At 41.3% G+C, this 20,549-nt stretch overlaps 1 protein-coding gene across 1 annotated transcript in view; it reads left to right on the top strand.

The window, feature by feature from the left end:
- The first annotated feature begins 1,010 nt into the window (after window positions 1–1,010).
- The window catches only part of UBE4A (ubiquitination factor E4A), a 35,621-nt gene continuing 16,082 nt past the window's right edge, over window positions 1,011–20,549 (top strand). Inside the window, exons 1-11 of the mRNA XM_032640153.1 lie at window positions 1,011–1,160; window positions 6,054–6,215; window positions 11,317–11,490; window positions 12,096–12,208; window positions 13,622–13,774; window positions 14,423–14,582; window positions 14,825–15,027; window positions 15,230–15,421; window positions 16,360–16,693; window positions 17,992–18,112; window positions 19,830–20,134. Coding sequence (XP_032496044.1) covers window positions 6,095–6,215; window positions 11,317–11,490; window positions 12,096–12,208; window positions 13,622–13,774; window positions 14,423–14,582; window positions 14,825–15,027; window positions 15,230–15,421; window positions 16,360–16,693; window positions 17,992–18,112; window positions 19,830–20,134 — 1,876 coding nt within the window. The 5' untranslated portion in view covers window positions 1,011–1,160; window positions 6,054–6,094. The remainder of the gene's footprint in view (window positions 1,161–6,053; window positions 6,216–11,316; window positions 11,491–12,095; window positions 12,209–13,621; window positions 13,775–14,422; window positions 14,583–14,824; window positions 15,028–15,229; window positions 15,422–16,359; window positions 16,694–17,991; window positions 18,113–19,829; window positions 20,135–20,549) is intronic.

The raw sequence follows: 20,549 nt of genomic DNA, 5'->3' as shown, positions 1-20,549 counted from the left end.
TTTCACCTATTACAAACGATACTGCTATGAACAGTGGTGTACAAGTATCTGTTTGAGTCCCTGCTTTCAATTCTTTGGAGTATTTACCCAGAAGTGGAATTGCTGCATCATATGATAATTCCGTTTAACTTTTTGAGGAACCACCAAACTGTTTTCCCAAAGTGCTCCACTATTTTACATTCCCATCAGCAATGCACAAGGGTTCCTGTCTCTCCACATCCTCACCAAGACTTATCTTCTATTTTTTTTCATAATCACCTTCCTAATGTGTATGAGGTGGTATTTCACTGTGGTCTTAATTTGCACTTCCCTAATGATTAGTGACATTGAGCTTCTTTTCATGTGCTTATTGGCCATTTGTATATCTTCTACAGAGAAATGCTTATTCAAGCCCATTGTCCATTCTTTAATCAAGTTGTTTAGGTTTTTTGTTGTTGAGTTATAGGCTTTTTATATAACTGGATATTAACTTTTTATCAGATATGTGAGTTACAAATTTTTTCTGTCACTCTATGAATTGTCTTTCCACGTGCATGCTTGAAAAGTATGCTGCTTCCTTTGCCTTTGTGTACCTCAAAGTAACCTTTAGGATGTACTCGTCTTCACTTTACAAATAAGAAAACTGCACTCCAATCAAAGCAAAGCTTAACACATTTCCGGGTACCTAATAACAGTTCACAAGTTTCAGTTATTGTTAACGCTACTGTTATTGCTTCATAGATAATAATTATCTATGAAGAGTTACAGAAGCTGTTTCAAAAAGGCCTAAGATCGGTGGGACAATCAGCGTTGAGTCCACAGAGGCCAGGGTTCACCTAGTCATACGTGCTGCTGATACATGGGTTTCCGAGAGCCGCATATGCCGTTGAGCTCCACCACAATCCGCTCCCAAGTCAACCTGACCCGCCCCCAATCCAACCCCAAATCCACTTCCGGCCACTTCCGCCCCGCCCAAGCCAGTTAGCGCATGCGCAGTGGGGATGTTTGCGCGCCCGCTTCCAGCGCAGGGCGACACACCCAGCTTCCGGCGCCCAGATGAGATTCCACAAGGCCCGGCGCCTTGTCATGACGTTAGCTCCGGTGGCCGTGCTGAGTCGGAAGTGGGAACGCTTCGGCCGGTGAGATTCTGTTGTGTCGTCGCTGCTGGCCCTCAGGCTCTGGTAAGAGAGGATATAGCTGGAGGGGAGGGGATCGTTGAGTCTCCAATGGGATTTTTCTTCTCCTAATCGAATGCCAGTCCAAACGTCTGCACTCTTACCTCCTCCAAATGCCTTCTCCTGTGCTTTCCTAAACACTGTCTCTCTCCTTCATGAACTTCGACCCTGTTTGCTTTGGGAACCCCTTACAGTGCTCCAGCTACTGGCATCTCTGCCCCTCTTTGCCATTTCCCTCCTGGAAAAGGCCGAATCCTGGCCTTGCATTATCTTTGGTTTTCTTTCTCTAGAACGTGCCCCGAGTGGGTGGGTCTCCCTCTGTGCCGCGAATCCCTTATGGAACCTGGAGGGACAAAATATAAAGAGTAGACAACAAATAGCTAGGTGCAAAAGAAGAGAAAATTAAGCACGAGTCGCAGTAGTCAAACCAGTCGAATCCGTATGGCAAGGTGTTGATATTTCTAAAGGCAAGTGATCAGTTCACCACTCAAAACTCTCCTGGCACTCTGCTTCTTGCTCCCACAGCAGTTGGGTTTAGAAGACATTTCTAAAATTGAGTTACCAGAGCTCAGGAGCTTATACTTGTTGGGTCTTCTCTTTGGATTCAGTTTTTCACTCCCAGAACAAGGATATGTATAGTCTCACTGCCTTGATCTGTTTTGGTCTCACATGGGAGCCGTCCTGAGATAAAATGGGGCCCAGGAAGGAATGCTGTGTGCTTTGCGACTTGATGAGATCCTTCTAGCTTGCTGATGTGATGGAAGGATCTGTTGCCACAACAAAGGCCTGAAAGTGTAACAATGAAAACATTTTTTAAATTCCTTTTTTTGGTTTGATCTATGTATTACTCACCAGGAAAGAGACCTTATGGAGTATAATTTAATAAAGCTTGATTTTTTAATAGATTTATTTATTTCATTTTGGGCTGCATTGGGTCCTCGTTGCTGCACGTGGGCTTCCTCTAGTTCTGGCGAGTGGTGGCTACTCTTCGCTGCAGTGCGCGGGCCTCTCATTGCAGTGGCCTCCCCTGTTGTGGAGCACGGGCTCTAGGTGCACGGGCTCAGTAGTTGTGGCTCACAGGCTCTAGAATACAAACTCAGTAGTTGAAGCGCACGGGCTTAGTTGCTCCGTGACATGTGGGATCCTCCCAGACCAGGGCTCGAACCCATGTCCCCTGCATTGACAGGCAGATTCTCAACCACTGCGCCACCAGGGAAACCCTAAAGCTTGATTTTGACAATCCTAGTTTTGTGAAGTATTCCAAGTATTTCTGTTTAAAAGGAATACCAAATCTGATGTTAAAACGTTTATGTGCTCACCTCTTTAAAAGCTGACAGTGCCCCTTAAGGGATTAGAAGTACTCTTTATAAACAAAAGAGTGAATCAGGGGAGGGTGAGAGGATTTTGTAGGACTGGAGATAGACAGCATTTATAAATGTAGAGTCTTGCAGCATACGTATAAGAGGGAAACATGGGGCTTCCCTGGTGGCGCAGTGGTTGAGAGTCCGCCTGCCGATGCAGGGGACACGGGTTCATGCCCCGGTCCGGGAAGATCCCACATGCCGCAGAGTGGCTGGGCCCATGAGCCGTGGCCACTGAGCCTGCACGTCCGGAGCCTGTGCTCCGCGGCGGAAGAGGCCACAGCAGTGAGAGGCCCGCGTACCGCAAAAAAAAAAAAAAAAGAGGCAAACGTGTTTTTAAAGGGGACGTATTTGGGGAATTCCCTGGCGGTCCAGTGGTTAGGACCACGGTGCTTTCACTGCAGAGGGCTCAGGTTCAATCGCTGGTGGAGGAACTAAGATCCTGCAAGCCATGCAGCCAAAAGTAAATAAATAAATAAAGAGGACGTCTTTTAAAAATCAAATCCAAAAACATCTGAGGATTGGTGGTTATATTGATTGGTTATTTGCGAAAGGCTGACAACAGGATAGTACTTTATCTTTGTATGGCAGTTGAAAGTAGGAGATTATAAATTCCTGATGACATTGAATACTAAACAAAATATCAAGGTTCCATTTTATCAGACCTTTCTTTTGGAGTGGGTACTCTTTTTACATTTGTGTGATCATTGAACAAATCTAAACTGACATCTCCACAAAGGTTCCCATCAAGTGATCAGTCCTCCTTTTTCCTGTAAAATTTTCCTGGTTGCACTGTGTTAGCTATTTTTCTATGAAAATAGTTTTTGCACTATTACTTCAAATAGATTTTAAGTACATATGAGAAAGTTGAGCTTAGTGAGGTCGGCAAAGCCCTTTTTGTTTTTCAGAAAGACAGCATAGATGACAACAGAGATTTATTTCCATTCTCTATTCTACACGTTCTGAGATATCAAAGAGCCACAAGTGTCTGGCCCAATAGTTTGACCTTCCACTGCAACCCAGGACAAACAGTAAAACCCTTACCTTGAAGTAGGACTATGGGTGCTGCTATTGATTACAAGAAGGTCAGGAATAATTACATGTAAGATTGAATCATTCAATACATATTTGTTTGGGATTTTGTGATTACGGACTATGCCAGGTACAGAAGAAAAAAATAATCAGGTATGAACCTGTGTTCAAATTGCTTACCTTCTAGTAAGATAGAAGATCTACATTAGGAATACAGTGTAGAAAGTTATAAATCCTGTTAATATAGGTAAAACGTAGTGGGAAGCTAGCTTTATATACTGCAACAGTATATTATTAAAAGGAGGAAATAATGCCGTTTGTGATGATAAATCCTCTTTATCTCTCTTGGTAGTCTTAAGAGCCTGTGTCCTATGTTCTGATTCTTAGCTTTCAACTCACTTCCTTTCTGCATTGATGGTACAGGTGATGCATTTTCCTTTGTACTAATCTGCACCCTTTTCAGTTGTATTGGCTTCCACAATGTAGGGAAATCTACTGGCTTTTTTATAACTGAGAAGACTCTTTCCATCTCACATCTCTCTTCCTACATGTTGGCTTAGTTTTAGGCTAGGCCTTCTCTAGATGGTAGAAAGATGGCAACTCCAGTTTCCTATCTTACTAGCCTAACAACCCAAGCAGGAAAGAAGAGTCCCCTTTTCTGTAGATGTAGCCAAAGGCCTGTAGCTGGTGTTCATTGATTCTGTTAGGCCTTGCTAGGGTCTTGTGCCCACTCCTGAATCAGTCACTTTGGGCAGAGAATACTGTATTCTTTTGGGCCAGGCCAGATTCATATGCCCATTTCTAGAGCTAATGGGTAAGGTCATCCCCTTCTGTACACATGGACCAGGAATGGGTTGGATCCCCAAAAGAAAAATGTGGGTGTCATGTTGAAAAAAGAGGTTGATATTTTGCAGACAGAAAAATAACTAGAGCTCACTACACTTTTTGCATTCCTCTGGGTACCTCAGAATAGAGGTAGGGTGGTGGTCAGCTAACAGTGACACAATTCTTGGTGCCTCTACGTGAATTAGGGGTAATAATTAAGCTTATGCAATGTTTAAATGGGAGGAAAGACCTCTCAAGGATTGTTAATTCCAGCACTAAATATGCTGTCTTTCTTTTCTGCATTATTAAGCTCAACTAAACTATACATAGTAGAAAGTAAAATCATAGAGCAACATATAACAGTTCAGTTCCTTGAAGCAGTAAAGCCCAGCACCATGCTGAGACGAGATTAGACTGTCTGCCTGAGTCATTACAGCTCAGTAGCCGTTAGCTCTTATGCAGAAAGCACAACAGAGGAGCATGAAGCAACTGGTAGAGATGCCTCAGAAGTGTCAAAAAGTGATAGTCTCTCTTCCTCCAAAAAATAAGGGTAACTTTTCTGACTTGTATTAGCTTTTGTTAATAGGATTCTGTAAGGAGTCTTAACTCAATTAATTAAATGTAGACCGAACGTTCTTTTTTTTCTCCCACATTTGTGTTCCTGACCCCAACTCCTTCTAAGGCCTCTGTCCTTGTAGCAGTTCAGCATCCTTGTAAACAGAATATTCATACCCTTTGTCTCTTCTCACCCTTTTCAGGGCTGTATGTCTGTGCTTTGGCCTTAAAATTTCAGAAAGGGGAGAAAGCCTTTCAGGGAGCTCTGCTCATCCCGTTGTGCCACTGAGTCCCCTTGGCGCTCGGATGAGGAAATGTAATCAGAAGAGTGCAAATGCAGGCTCAGTCAGCTCCTTTAAATACCTTTGAGGTATATATCTATTTCATATTATACATTAGGAATTTGTGTTTCTTCAGTATTGTAAAGTCAGATAAATAGGGAAAGTTAAATATAGAATTAAGCAAAGACCATTTAGTTTTTAGAGGAAAAAATATCAGTAGTCATAAGCCTAGAAGTAGAGATAGATTGCTTAATATAGATTTAAAACCCACGATATGCTGCTAATCTGATTCCTGTCCTGGTTTGCAATTCCACATCTGACATACAGACTTACATTTAGTTTCTGTGTAGCTGAGGAATTCCCAGCTCCAACTCTTAAGTCACAGAAGCCTGTGCAAGCACCACCTTATGCTCGTGGTGAATGAGAACTAGTCGGCCAGCCTAGGGATTTATGGGAGATCCATAGTTTTTGTCATATTATTTTTAAGTGCCACATTGTTGTTACAATTAGTAGCTGAGTTTCCTCTTTGACTTCAATAATTCTTTCTATTTAATCTATTTTTTAAAGGTATAGTAAATAGAAACATGTCAATAGATAAATGCATTCCAGCTGAACATTTTTTAAGCTTTTTGGTTTTAGCCACCCCCAAATCAAGTCAACTTGTCCAGTTGGTAGGTTTTTAACCATTTTGCCAAAAATTGTCTTGAATCTTGGAATAGGAGTTGGCAAGTCTTACCCAAACCCTTTTAAAATGTATTCAAGAAATGAGAGAAGAAACAACTATGATAATATTATAACTGTTGTGTTATCTGCCCTTTGGCGTCTAATACCTGTCCTTTCTATAGCCCCTCCCCCTAGGTCTGGATGGAGGATACTTTAAAGTGAAATGACAGACCAGGAGAATAACAACAACATCTCAAGTAACCCCTTTGCTGCTCTTTTTGGCTCCCTGGCTGATGCCAAGCAGTTTGCAGCAATCCAAAAAGAGCAGCTGAAGCAGCAATCTGGTAAGTGGACGAGCCAGTAGCAGCAGATGAGGTGACCTAGAATGGGGTCTTCCCAACTTAAGTATTCTTTGGGTCCTTCATTGCAACTAGAATTTAAGTTTAGGGCAGAAGGGTTTTTTTTGTTCATATTTGTTGTTTTGTTTTGGGTTCTTCTCCCTGTCCTATCTCCTGCATAAAGAAGAGACCAGATGACAGGTGGTTCCAGAGTAACAGATGCCAGTCATGATCCCAAAGCTGTGAAGCTCTTTTATTTTAAACATCACCTAGTGAAAGATACTTAACCAGGATACTAATTTGTTTTAACATAGGAAACTGAGGTTATAGGCGAAGGTGTGGAAACCAAGTCACATGCAGCTGTAGAAAGCAGATTTGTTGAAGGAAGAATTATAAAAGCTTTTTGGCCTGTAGAGAAATAAATGAGATTTGTTCTTAAGCCAAGTGCTTCAGAGTCTATCTCAAGCAGAACGCTTCTTTCACTCCATAGAGTGGCCAACTTTCATAACTTACTGCTTTCAGAACAGACATCTAGGAAAATCTGATCCTTAACCTTAATGTGAAAAAAATTAGGATAATATCTTATTAATCAGAAAAATGATTTTCCTCATCTGGGACCAAAATTAACATCAAGTCTACCTCCCTCCTATAAGGTGACATATGGACTAGAAGAAGTAGGATGCTGTTTCTCAAATATATTAGTCTTCTGAGGGTATTCACAATCCTACAAGCCAGAAATTGCTCCCCTTCTCCTTCCTCCAAAAAGAATAATAGTGTTATTGTTTTTAGGAAAGGAGAAATGTTTATATTTTCCCTTTATTTTGTTTATTTCAGAAGTATTCAGATATGTAGCTAAGTTGTGGCCTTACTCTTTGATTAGGATTGGATAAAAAGGAGGTCAGGGGACTTCCCTGGTGGCACAGTGGTTAAGAATCTGCCTGCCAATGCAGGGGACACAGGTTCAAGCCCTGGTCCAGGAAGATCCCACATGTCGCGGAGCAACTAAGCCCATGCACCACAACTACTGAGCCTGTGCTCTGGAGTCTGTGAGCCACAACTACTGAGCCTGCGTGCTGCAACTACTGAAAACTGCACGCCTAGAGCCCATGCTCTGCAACAAGAGAAGCCACCGCGATGAGAAGCCCACGCACCACAACCAAGAGTAGCCCCTGCTCACCACAGGTAGAGAAAGCCCACGCACAGCAACGAAGACCCAACACAGCCAAAAATAAATTTTTAAAAATTTTTAAAAAAAGAAGAAAAAGAAAAAGGAGGTCAGGGGAAGACACATGAGTAGTAGACAAAGTGATGGATGAAACAAGGGAGAAATACATGTAATGCTGACTTTTTTAATGTGATAGAAATAGGCAGCTCTGAGTCTCCATCTCTGAAAACTTTCCCAGATTTCTAAAATACAGGATGAGAATGAGAGATTGTAGGAGAGAATGGAGAGTGAGGAGTTGGAAAAATAGGAAATGAGAAAATAAAGTTTTTAAGTATGTGGTTGAGGGAAATTTTGCTAATCAGCACCTATTACTCTTGGAATTCAAAAGGGAATAGAGTGGTATAGGAATAGAGTGACAGAACGCTCATCCTTCTGGCTATAAACAGACATAAGGCTGGCTAGGGTTGGGAGCATTGCAGCCACCAAGCAGTGGGGACAAATCAGGTGCATGCCCTTCTGTTACTATTTTGGCACCTCATCATCTTTGTTTACAGTGAATTTTTCAGGCCACCTGATCTAACCTGTTTTCCACCAGCAGTTAGTACTCTACCAAAACCTTTGGCCTCCTTTATTGAGCTTCACTTTTACAAAAGTCACCAGTGAAGCAACTCTTGCTTCTTTTTGTTTTTAAGATATTTTATTTTATTTATTTATTATTATTTTTTAAAAATAATTTATTTGGCTGCATCGGGTCTTAGTTGCAGCATACAGGATCTTCATTGCAGTGTGAGGGCTTCTCTCTAGTTGTGGTACACAGGCTCCAGAGCGCACAGGCCTCAGTAGTTGCGGCACACAGGCTCTCTAGTTGTGGGGCACAGGCTCTAGAGCACGGGCTTAGTTGCCCCGTAGCATGTAGGATCTTAGTTCTCTGAACAGGGATCGAACCAGTGTCCCCTGCATTCAAAGGAGGATTCTTTTTTTTTTTTTTAAATAAATTTAAATTTATTTTATTTATTTATTTTTGGCTGCGTTGGGTCTCTGTTGCTGCGCACAGTCTTTCTCTAGTTGTGGCAAGCGGGGGCTACTCTTCATTGTGGTGCGCAGGCTTCTCATTGCAGTGGCTTCCCTTGTTGTGGGGCACGGGCTCTAGGCCCTTGAGCTTCAGTAGTTACAGCACGTGGGCTCAGTAGTTGTGACTCACGGGCTTAGTTGCTCCACGGCATGTGGGATCTTCCCGGACCAGGGTTCAAACCTGTGTCCCCTTCATTGGCAGGCGGATTCTCAACCACTGCGCCACCAGGGAAGCCCCTCGAAGGCAGATTCTTAACCACTGGACCACCAGGGAAGTCCCACAACTCTTGCTTCTGCGAGTTTTGCCTGGACTTTTAGAGTTAACTGTTTTGTCAGTAGAGGAGAAAAGCAGATGCAGACTTGTGTGTAGCTTTTAATGAACAACCTACTTATATACCACTTTAACATGAGTGCCATTCTGAGAAGCTCTTGTAAGTTGCTTTGTAAAAAATAAAAGGATACAATCAAGAAGAAAAAAGTAACTCATTGGAAAAACAACAAAAGTTAGGAACAGGGACTTCCCTAGTGGTCCAGTGGTTAAGACTCCACATGCTCCCAGTGCAGGGGGCATGGGTTCAATGCCTGGTTGGGGAACTAAGATCCTGCATGCCACGCCACACAGTACAACCAAAAATAAGTTAGAAATGATTTATATATGATAATCAAGTTACTTTAAAAATCCAGTCTCGGGTTTCTCAGGTGGTACAGTGGTTAAGAACCCGCCTGCCAATGCAGGGGACAAGGGTTCGAGCCCTGGTCTGGGAAGATCCCACACGCTGCAGAGCAGCTAAGCCTGTGTGCCACAACTACTGAGCCTGCTCTCTAGAACCCTTGAGCCACAGCTACTAAAGCCCATGCGCCTAGAGCCCGTCTCCACAACGAGAGAAGCCACCACAGTGAGAAGCCTGTGCACCGCAATGAAGAGTAGCCCCCGCTCGCCTCAACTAGAGAAAAGCAGCAACAAGACCCAATGCAGCCAAAAAAAAATAAATCCAGTCTCACTAATAATTAGAGAAATGCTCATTAAAAGAACAATTAGGATAGTTTTTAGTCTATGAAGTTTTGTTTTTTTGGCTGCGTTGGGTCTTCTTCATTGCTGTGCGCAGTCAGTCTTTCTTTAGTTGCAGTGAGCGGGGACTACTCTTCATTGCAGTGCGTGGGCTTCTCATCACGGTGGCTTCTCTTGTAGAGCACGGGCTCTAGGCGCACAAGCTTCAGTAGCTGTGGCACACGGGCTCAGTAGTTGTGGCTTGTGGGCTCTAGAGCGCAGGCTCAGTAGTTGTGGCGCACGGACTTAGTTGCTTCGCGGCATGTGGGATCTTCCCAGACCAGGGCTTGAATCCGTGTCCCCTGCATTGGCAGGTGGATTCTTAACCACTGCACCACCAGGGAAGCCCCAAGCCATATTTAATATAATTAAAGGCATACTGATCTATTGGGTAATTCTTTGCCCACTAGGATTCTGTAGGGAAGATAGTGTTGCTACTATTGGCATTTTGGAATACAATTAATTATGAGTACAAAGAATAAAACTTTTGGTTTTTAAAATGTGGTAGATTTTATAGCCAGGGATTTCAGAATTCTGTATTTAAAATGTTTCCTGATATAACTCAATAGCAAAAAATATAAACAGTCCAATTTAAAAATGGGCACAGGATCTGAATAAACATTTTTCCAAAGACAACATACAGATGGCCAACAGGTACATTAAAAGGTGCCCTAATCTATGAAAAAAAACCCATCACTAATTGGGGAAATGTAAATCAAAACCACCTCACTCCTCTTAGAATGGCTATTATCAAAAAGACAAGAAATAACAAGTGTTGGCAAGGATGTGGAGAAAAAGGAATTCTTGTGCACTGTTGCTGGGATTGTAAATTGGTGCAGGCACTATGGAAACTAGAATGGAGATTCCTAAAAAAAATAAATATAGAACTACCATATGATTCAGCAATTCCACTTCTGGGTATTTATCCAAAGAAAACAAAAACACTAATTCAAGAAGATATATGCACCCCCATGTTCATTGCATCAGTATACAATAACCAAGATGTGAAAACATCCTAAATGTCCATCAACGGATGAATAAAGAAAACGATGTAATTACACACAGGCACGCACATACATGCACACACACACGAATATTATTCAGCCATAAATAAAAAAGAAATATTGCCATTTGCAACAACAGGTGGACAGTGGTTGGACCTTGAGGGCGTTATGCTGAGGGATATAAGTCAGAAAGACGAATACCATATGATCTCACTTATGTGGAATATTTAAAAAAAAAAACAAAAAACAAGCTGATAGATACAGAGAATAGATTGGTGGTTGCCAGAGGCAGGGGGTGGGGGGGATGGACAAAATAGGTGAAGGGTTTCAAAAGGTACAAATTTCCAGTTATAAAATAAAGAATCCATGGGGATGCAATGAACAGCATGGTGACCGTAGTTAACAGTACTGTATTGTGTATTTCAAAGTTGTTAAGAAAGTCGATCGTAATAATTCTTATCACAAGAAAAAAATTTGTAGCTATGTATGGTGACAGACGTTAACTAGATTTATTGTGGTGATCATATAACAATGACAATATATAATATATATATTATATATATATAATATATATATTGTTATATAACAATAACAATATATATAAATATCGAATCATTATGTTGTGCACCTGAAACTAATATGTCAATGATACCTTAATTAAAAAAAAAAAGATGTTGCCTGATTTGAGATGTTCACTAATTAGATAGTTAACTTGTTTAACACCCCAAATTATCCTCCTCTTGGTTACATTTATCATGTGTACTTGGCTTTCTCTTAAAGAGAGCATTGTAACTGTTAACGACTTACATCTTCTGGCAGATGAACTCCCAGCCAGCCCAGATGACTCAGATAATAGTGTGTCAGAGAGCCTGGATGAATTTGATTACTCTGTGGCTGAGATTAGCCGCTCATTCCGTTCACAGCAGGAAATATGTGAGCAACTCAACATCAATCACATGATCCAAAGGATCTTCCTCATCACTCTGGACAACAGTGAGTTACATCTTTGCAGCTAGTGTATTTATTACTCTGCCCTTCCTGCTTGGGCTAGGGACTTGCTCCTAGAAACTTATTGTATCTGATGGCTAAACAAGCCCATCATACTCCCTGGAACACAGGGTTTATATTTCAAGGAAGCTTTTAATGTGACCTAAAGCAGAATTTTGACACAGCTACAACTTTCATTTCTGTGTTGATACTGACTGGGCCATGTAGCTACTGCCTTTACTACCTTAAAAGGGAAATGGGAATGGTAGCTAAATCCATTTTCTTCTCAGAGGTGACCTAAACATTTAGATGAAAGCCCCAAGAAGGGTCAGATAGTGTTTCCCCTCTGTGCCCTATCTGTAGTTAAACCCCAGAATTAGTGCTGATGTCTGGGATTTACTCTTTAATGTCATGATGTTAGATTTATAACAAAGCACATACTCTTCGAGGGGTAAAAATGATTTAAATCTTTAGGTACTGCTCTGTGTGGCAAGATCATTCTGATATTACCTGAGTCAAACTTGGGGTTCAAGAGAAATGCCATCAAGATCAGTTGTCTGTATAAGACAGAAGCATTATCCTTAACTTACCAGATTAAAACCATTTGCTAGGTGACCCAAGCCTGAAAAGTGGGAATGGCATCCCCAGCCGTTGTGTGTATTTGGAAGAAATGGCAGTAGACCTGGAAGATCAAGACTGGCTTGATATGAACAACGTAGAGCAGGTACCATTCTTACATTCCTTACATGTGGCTTCAGGAAAAATTAGCCTTGCAGCTGAACTCTGCTCACCTTTCTCCAACCATGGCTTTGCTTAGCTCCATCTCTTATATTGTTTGTGGTGTTCCTCTTTTGGAATCTTCTCATCTACCATGGTCCCATGTCCAAATCTACCCATCCTTTAAGACCTAGTTAAAATGCCATCCTGTTTACAAAGTTTTGCCAAGTAGGAGTTATTTTCTCCTCTGGGCTCTGGCAGTAATCTCCATGCATCTCTTATGGGAATTGTCTCTTTCTGTCTCATGTCTTGGCTTCTTTATGAGCCTGTCTTCTCTCTCCCATAGACACTAATATTTATCAAGGCCAAGGTCCATCTCTTTTTTTTGTGGTACGCGGGCCTCTCACTGTTGTGGCCTCTCCTGCCGCGGAGCACAGGCTCCAGGCGCACAGGCTCAGCGGCCATGGCTCACAGGCCCAGCCGCTCCGCGGCATGTGGGATCTTCCCGGACCGGGGAACGAACCCGTGTCCCCTGCATCGGCAGGCGGACTCTCAACCACTGCGCCACCAGGGAAGCCCCATCTCTTTTTTTATATCTTTTCCAAAATCAAAACAATGCATTTTACCTTGCAGATGCCTAATTAACATTAAAGGAATAAAAGTTTGATAGGGAAGACTTGACAACTTGTAGTTTAACTTCATAGTTGGGTTGGCCAAAACGTTTATTCGGGTTTTTCTGTACAGTGGTGTGGGAAAACCCAAACGAACTTTTTGGCCAACCCAGTACATTTAAACTGTGTTTATATAAGTCTGAGTGAGGTCAGCAATGACGCAGAGTAGTAGATTTCACATATGAGTTTAATCTCCAATTCTCCACACCATTCAACAAATATTCTTTTAATGCTTACTCTGTGCTAGGGGCTATGCTAGACACTTAAGCTTGCTTTAGGATAACTACATAAACAATTAAATTTGTATATGTAATATTTTCTAAAGTAATGGTACACTGAGCCCTTTTTCCCCCGTTTGTTCTACGTTCTGTGATTCTTATAATAACCTGTGTCAAAATTATCTTTTTTATCTTAATGTTCTAAAATAGACTTTGCAGTGGTCAGGGGAGACAAACTAGGAGTTTGGGATTAAGAGATACACACTGCTACATATAAAATAGGTAAACAACAGGGACCAACTATATAGCACAGGGAACTATATTCAATGTCTTATAATAACCTATAATGGAAAAGAATCTGAAAAAGAATAGCTATATATGTGTGTGTAACTGAATCACTTTGCTGAACACTTGAAACTAACACAACATTGTAAATCAACTATACTTCAATAAAAAATACATCAAAAAAATTTAAAAATAAATTAACTTTGCAATGATTTAGTATTTTTGTTTATTTGTCTTTCTTAATAGGCCGTCTTCACTCGCTTATTACTTCAAGATCCAGGCAACCACTTGATTAACATGACCTCTTCTACAACGTTGAATCTCTCTGCTGATCGAGATGCAGGGGAGAGGCACATTTTTTGTTACCTTTATTCCTGTTTCCAAAGAGCCAAGGAAGAGGTAAAAGAATAATCCGTATTGAGTACTCTATTGTCCTCTTGGGTATGACTTTAACACATAAGCCAGAGAGTTGGATCAATGTCTTTTTTTTTTTTTGGCTGTGCTGTGCAGCATGCAGGATCTTCCCCAACCAAGGATCGAACCCACACCCCCTGCAGTGGAAGCACAGAGTCTTAACCACTGGACCACCAGGGAAGTCCCAAGATCAGTGTCTATTATTTCAATTTATATACATCATATTATATCTGGAACTGGATATCAGAGGCACTGTTAGTTTATCTTCTAAAGTTTTAGTCTCTCCTTTCTGTGGCTTGGGGTCTACCCCTTTCCTCAATTAACAAGTGCCTCCTATTATTCTCTCTACAAACGTCTTAATATATCACACCCTTATTAAAAAAAGGTCTGATAAATTCATTTCCACTAAGGTATATATAACAGCGTAGATTAAGCTTGATCACTTCCAGCATTAGAATTTCTAACAGTTAGGTGATTCCTTAAACCAAAGAATGAACTCTCGTGGCTTTTCAAGCATCCACAGGAAAGCACTACTGTTTTGGGACACAATGTCTTTTCCCTTCTATTTGCTATATCTGTCCTTGTGCCAGGTCACAGAGCTAGACTCTTCCCTCTCTTCATTGCTGTTTCCAGATTACCAAAGTTCCAGAGAACCTGCTACCCTTTGCGGTGCAGTGCAGGAACCTCACTGTGTCCAATACCCGAACAGTTCTCCTCACCCCTGAGATCTATGTTGACCAAAACATCCACGAGCAACTGGTAGATTTGATGTTGGAAGCCATCCTAGGAGGCCGTGAGTACATAAGCAACATCTATGAGCTTCTACATTTGATTTCCAAGTGTAACATTCCTCTAATTGCATTAGAAAGCCTCAGAGCCACTATGGTTCCAGCGTAAATTAAGGAAGAGAGCTCACACCTTGACCTTTGAGGTTGAATACCAATAGAATTATCAAAAGTATCAGAAGAGTAAAGAGCTGTGTGTAGAGGCGTCTAAAAATTCTTATGGCCTCCTCTCTCTCTTGTCTTCTGTCAGATTTTGAAGGTGTAGCTGAGTTTCTGGATGAGGTCATCGAAGCCTTGATACTGGATGAGGAAGTTCGAACATTTCCAGAAGTCATGATTCCAGTGTTTGATATTTTATTGGGCCGAATAAAAGATCTAGAACTCTGCCAGATCCCGTTGTATGCATATCTGGACATTCTTCTGTATTTCACTAGGCAAAAGGATATGGCAAAGGTAGGTCTGAAAGCTCATATATATTCAGTTGAGTTGGAAGCTTAATACTCTATGCTTCCCTATCCTGAGGGCAGTGTAATATTACCTATGGAATAAGAGAAAGATACATTGGTTGTTGTATAATCTTAACTCTTTGAGGCCCTCTCATCCCATCATTTATCTCATCATACAGACAAATAACTAGGCTTGTCTTTTCCTACAGGTTTTTGTAGAATACATTCAGCCCAAGGATCCTAGTAATGGGCAGATGTACCAGAAGACCTTGCTGGGAGTAATCCTGAATATCTCCTGCTTATTAAAGACTCCGGGTGTAGTAGAAAATCATGGCTACTTCCTGAATCCATCTCGTTCCAGTCCCCAGGAGATCAAAGTACAAGAGGCCAACATTCACCAGGTGGAGCTGTTTACCGGTGTATCCCGGCCCCCTGGTCTTAGATTAAGTATCGTTTCCTCAGAAAGCAGATGCAGATAAGGCTGCTTGAGCCTCTTTGGGAAAGCAGATCAATCTGGTTGGCTGTCTACCATAATCATGTACGGAAATGGCCCTCTTTTTAGCAGGCGCTAAGAGCAGAGCACAAACCTTTGTGTGGTTTAAGAGTGAGCTGCTGCTCTTCTTTGCCCTGTGCTGTAGCACAGCTACCTGCTCTCAATCCTCATTTTTCTCACCAAGCTATTTCTTATAACTTCAGCTCCTAAAATCTTCTGACTGAACTCCAGCTTAAAAGCCAAATTATTTTCCTTTTCCTCCTTCTACTTATGTCCTCTCTTTTTGGGCTTAGCATAAATTATGGTAGAAGTCTGGCCAACATATGACAATAAATGGTTGAATTGGGGGCAGTTTAAATCTCCCATCATCACAACTTTCTAAAGCAGGGGTTGGCAAATTATACCAGTGGCCAAATCCAGCCTGCCGCCCGTTTTTGTAAATAGGATTATTGAACTCAGCCATGCCCATGTGTATATGTATTGTTCATGGCTTGATTTCATGCCACAGTGGTAGAGTTGAATAGTTGCTACAGAGACCATATGGCATGCAAAGCCAAAAATATTTATCATCTGGCCCTCTGCAGAAAAAGTTTACCATCCCCTACTCTAAAGCTATGTAAATGCTACCTGCAGTTTGGCAGCTCATCAGGAAATCTCTTAAAAGTTCCCAGAAAAAAAAAAATTTTTTTTTTTAATCAGAAATGGTGGCGTAAGGCACAGGGAGAGTGAGGGAGAGGATTAGGATTCGTGTATTTTTGGAAATTGCCAGTGGCTAAGATTTGAGAGTAACAAATATTAGGATTGTGAAACTGGAATGTTCTGTGGTTGTGTTTTCTGGTTAAACAGTTCATGGCTCGGTTCCATGAAAAGATCTACCAGATGTTGAAGAACTTACTCCAGCTCTCTCCAGAAACCAAACACTGTATCTTGTCCTGGCTTGGAAACTGTTTGCATGCAAATGCAGGCCGCACCAAGATTTGGGCCAATCAGATGCCAGAAATCTTCTTCCAAATGTATGCCTCGGATGCCTTCTTTCTGAATTTGGGTGCTGCTCTCCTGAAGTTATGCCAGCCATTTTGCAAACCCAGATCCTCTCGGCTCCTCACCTTTAATCCCACTTACTGTGCCCTGAAGGAGTTGAATGATGAAGAACGAAAAATAAAAAATGTACACATGAGAGGTAAGGGGGAGCTGGTCTTGTCAAAACAGTGTGTGCGTAACATCTAAGCCGTTCACTTCTATATCCTTTTTCACAGAGGTCCCTCTTTCTCAAAGAAGATGAGACGAAAAGAAAAGCTATTATGAGTTTTAAAAAAGCAAGCTTTTTAAAACTGTTATTTTTTAGATGTTGTCCTTTAATGAGACCTTCTCTCTGAATTTGGCAGACTTGGATATTCGCTCATTCATTCATTCATTATGAAAATGAATGAAGTACATTCCCTGTCCTTTTTGAACTCAAAGTCTCCACAGGAAGGCAGATATGTTAACAGATCATCATAATATGGTCTAGGGCTAATCTACAGGAGCACAGAGGAGGGAGTAAATGATTAATTCTACAGAAGCTGGAGGTCTTCGTAGCTGAGTCCTGAAAAATGAGTTGCGTTTATCAAGCAAAGGAGCAAAGGAGGCCCTTTATGTAGAGGGAAAAACAAGTATGAAGGTACACAGCTGTGAAATGTCTTAACTAAGGAACAGTGAGAAGCTCAATGTGGCTGGAACAAGGGGTAGATGGGGGAAGGGGTATGGGAATTGGCAGGAAATATTAGCCTAGGGAGGAAGAATATTGGGGAAAACTCAAATAATACAGAGAAGTGAAAAGAAGAAGATAAATCACTCTTAATTCTACCACTCAAAACGAATCACTCGATCTTGATGTATTTCCTCCCAGTTGTATAACTCTTCTAATTATAAAAGTAACATGCTGGGCTTCCCTGGTGGCGCAGTGGTTGGGGGTCCGCCTGCCGATGCAGGGGACGCGGGTTCGTGCCCCGGTCCGGGAAGATCCCACATGCCGCGGAGCGGCTGGACCCGTGAGCCATGGCCGCTGAGCCTGCGCGTCCGGAGGCTGTGCTCCGCAACGGGAGAGGCCACAACAGTGAGAGGCCCGCGTACCGCAGAGAAGAAAGAAAAAAAAAAAAAAAGTAACATGCTCAAAAGCAAATAATCTTAAATACAGAAAAGCACAGAATAGATACAAATGGATCTATTATCTATCCCCTGGAAGAATCTACAGTGCTATCATTCCTTTTAATTGTTGGTGATTTCATGATCAAGCTAAAGAGATTTAACTGCATTTCTATAGACTGAGAAGCCAAATTACATTTTTAGAGAAGAGAGTAGGAATGTGAGAAGATGTGTTTTTAAGAAGATATTACTTAATTCACTAATAGGGTGGAAGTTGAACTAGAATAAGGGGACACTGGAGCCAAGATAGATGTCTCTGGCAAGCCATTTACTCTTCCTTTTAATTTCTTTGAGGTTTGGACAAAGAAACCTGTTTGATCCCAGCTGTGCAGGAGCCAAAGTTTCCCCAGAACTACAACCTTGTAACAGAAAACCTTGTCCTGACAGAGTACACCTTGTACTTGGGATTTCACAGGTAACTCCTCGGATGTCATTAGGAGAGAACTGCTTGGTTGTGTTGATAACCAGAAGGTTGAAAGTACGTCTTACAGATAACAATCTCACTTTATTCTGAAGGCTGACATTAGGATCTAGTAGGAAAAGGGCATTATATGCATTTATTTGTGTCTACATGAAGTGGCTTTATCCATATAACTTGAATTTATTTTTAATTTTTGACCTGTTAAACTTTTTAAAATTAAAGATACACTAGTATTTTTCTCTAAACTTGCAAATTTTTAAATCACTATCTTCCTTTTGTCATCTGCTAAAGTGGAATTGTTTTCATTTAACATTTCACATTCTGCTCTTGAATTTTCATTACTTATTATTCCTGATGAAAAAAGAGAAAGCTTTATTCTATGGTATAGAGACAAAATTGACAAAATTAAATGTTTATAAGGTATTTCAATAAGATCAGTAGGAACATAAAAATCTATGTATCAAAGATAAGGAGGATTCTGGAAGTGTAAAGATTTGAGAGCTAAAGTGTATGACTTCCAAAAATTGTCTGGTTCTGGCTAACCGTATGTCATTCTATGATTTTTTTTTCCCTCTGATTTAGCTGACTGTGACAAGTATAAATAAGGGGAGAAAATAGCTACTCACTCACAGTCTATAGGAAGGTGTATTGAGGACAGCAGTTTTTAATGCCTTTTCAGGATACTTAAACTGACACAGCATTTTTCAAAACTCAGCAAATTTTTGGAAAAATGAAATTATATCTTTATTAGAGACATTTTCCATCCCTATCATTGACATTTTAAGTGAGACATTTAGCATGTGTTTAACCTGTTCAACCACCTAGATTTAAACACAAAAATGAACGTCATCTAGTTTCCCAGTATTGGCTAGCTAACCCTAGACGTTATCCACAAGGCCAAGAATGACTTTGGACTGTACACATAGACACAACTGTCTATAACATTGAATTATGGGTCTTCCTTTCATTAGAGAACATTTAGCTGACCCTTTTTGAAGAACCATTTAATTTTATATTGAGCATCAGAGGACTGGAAGCTGCTCTTAGGCTGCATCATAGGTGGCTACTGGTTGATATGTGGTCATTAGTAATCTAGACTCCTTTCTCACCAGCTTTAGTTCTCTACTAACCATGGAAAGACTGTCCATATAACCACATCCAGGTACAATCATTGCACTTGTGTGGTGTCAAACTACCCTGCTGGGCTTCTTGTACTTTGCCTGGTCGTTATATATTGTACATAATAAAAGCCCAATCTACACCCTGCTCAACCGAGCCATTCTATGGATGGTGCATTTCAGCCGAAGACAACTAATCTATGTAATTAGATTCAATTCTTGAATACTTGGTAACATTTTCCCGGTGCTATGCCCCCACCTATGTCCTGTCAATAACTTTTGTGATTGCCTTCTGTGTCATCACAACTGCAGCTCCCTACATCCTAAAAGGGAATAATAGAATAAATAAGTGAGGATTTGGTTTTCAAAAATGGTCTGTAAGGGAGGATGGGAGGGAGGTGCAAGAGGGAGGGGATATGGGGATATATGTATACGTATAGCTGATTCACTTTGCTATACAGCAGAAATTAACATTGTAAAGCAATTATACTCCAATAAAGATGTTAAAATTAAAAAAAAAAAAAAAAAGGTCTGTACTCAACTGTCCCTATATGAGCCTCCTGACCCAGTCTTTTCTGCTTTCTTGGGGGCAGGTTGCATGATCAGATGGTAAAAATCAACCAAAATCTGCATCGGCTGCAGGTAGCCTGGCGGGATGCTCAGCAAAGTTCTAGCCCGGCTGCTGACAACCTCCGTGAGCAGTTTGAACGACTGATGACCGTCTATCTTTCTACTAAGACTGCCATGACTGAGCCGCAAATGCTGCAGAACTGCCTAAATTTGCAGGTGTCCATGGCCGTTCTCCTAGTTCAACTGGCCATAGGCAATGAAGGCTCACAGCCGAGAGAGCTAACTTTTCCTTTGCCAGATGGCTACAGTTCTTTGGCTTACGTGCCAGGTAAGCAGGCTCTCCCTTGGGAGCTTCCTATTTATAGCCATCTAAGTTTAACTGGGTCACGTTGGAAGTTTAATCCTCAAAATATCCTTCCTTAGTTATCATTCAGCTGTTTTTGGAGAAACAACTCAAACTTGTAGGTAATGTCTGTTGGCTGAAGCCTGAGGGAACTGATAGCTTGTTCCTCAGCATTGTGTCGCCACTGCTGTGCAGATAAGAAAATAGTCTTCAAAGGACGAAGTGCAGTCAGGGTTTTCAGAGCTGTTAGTTTCTATCATTACTGTTGTTTGTCATTCAACTTACAGATTTATTTGTCTAACCCACCCCCCTGTGCTATTCTTTGGAAAAATAAAATCATCTCCTCTTGGTTAACCCAGAAGTGAGATTGTGTATGTATGTATGTTGGTGAGGGGCCGGC

Source organism: Phocoena sinus, chromosome 8, assembly GCF_008692025.1.
Source record: "Phocoena sinus isolate mPhoSin1 chromosome 8, mPhoSin1.pri, whole genome shotgun sequence".
NCBI lineage: Eukaryota > Metazoa > Chordata > Mammalia > Artiodactyla > Phocoenidae > Phocoena > Phocoena sinus.
Note: the sequence above shows the minus strand (reverse complement) of the source record. Positions and strands in the feature narration are given on the sequence as shown.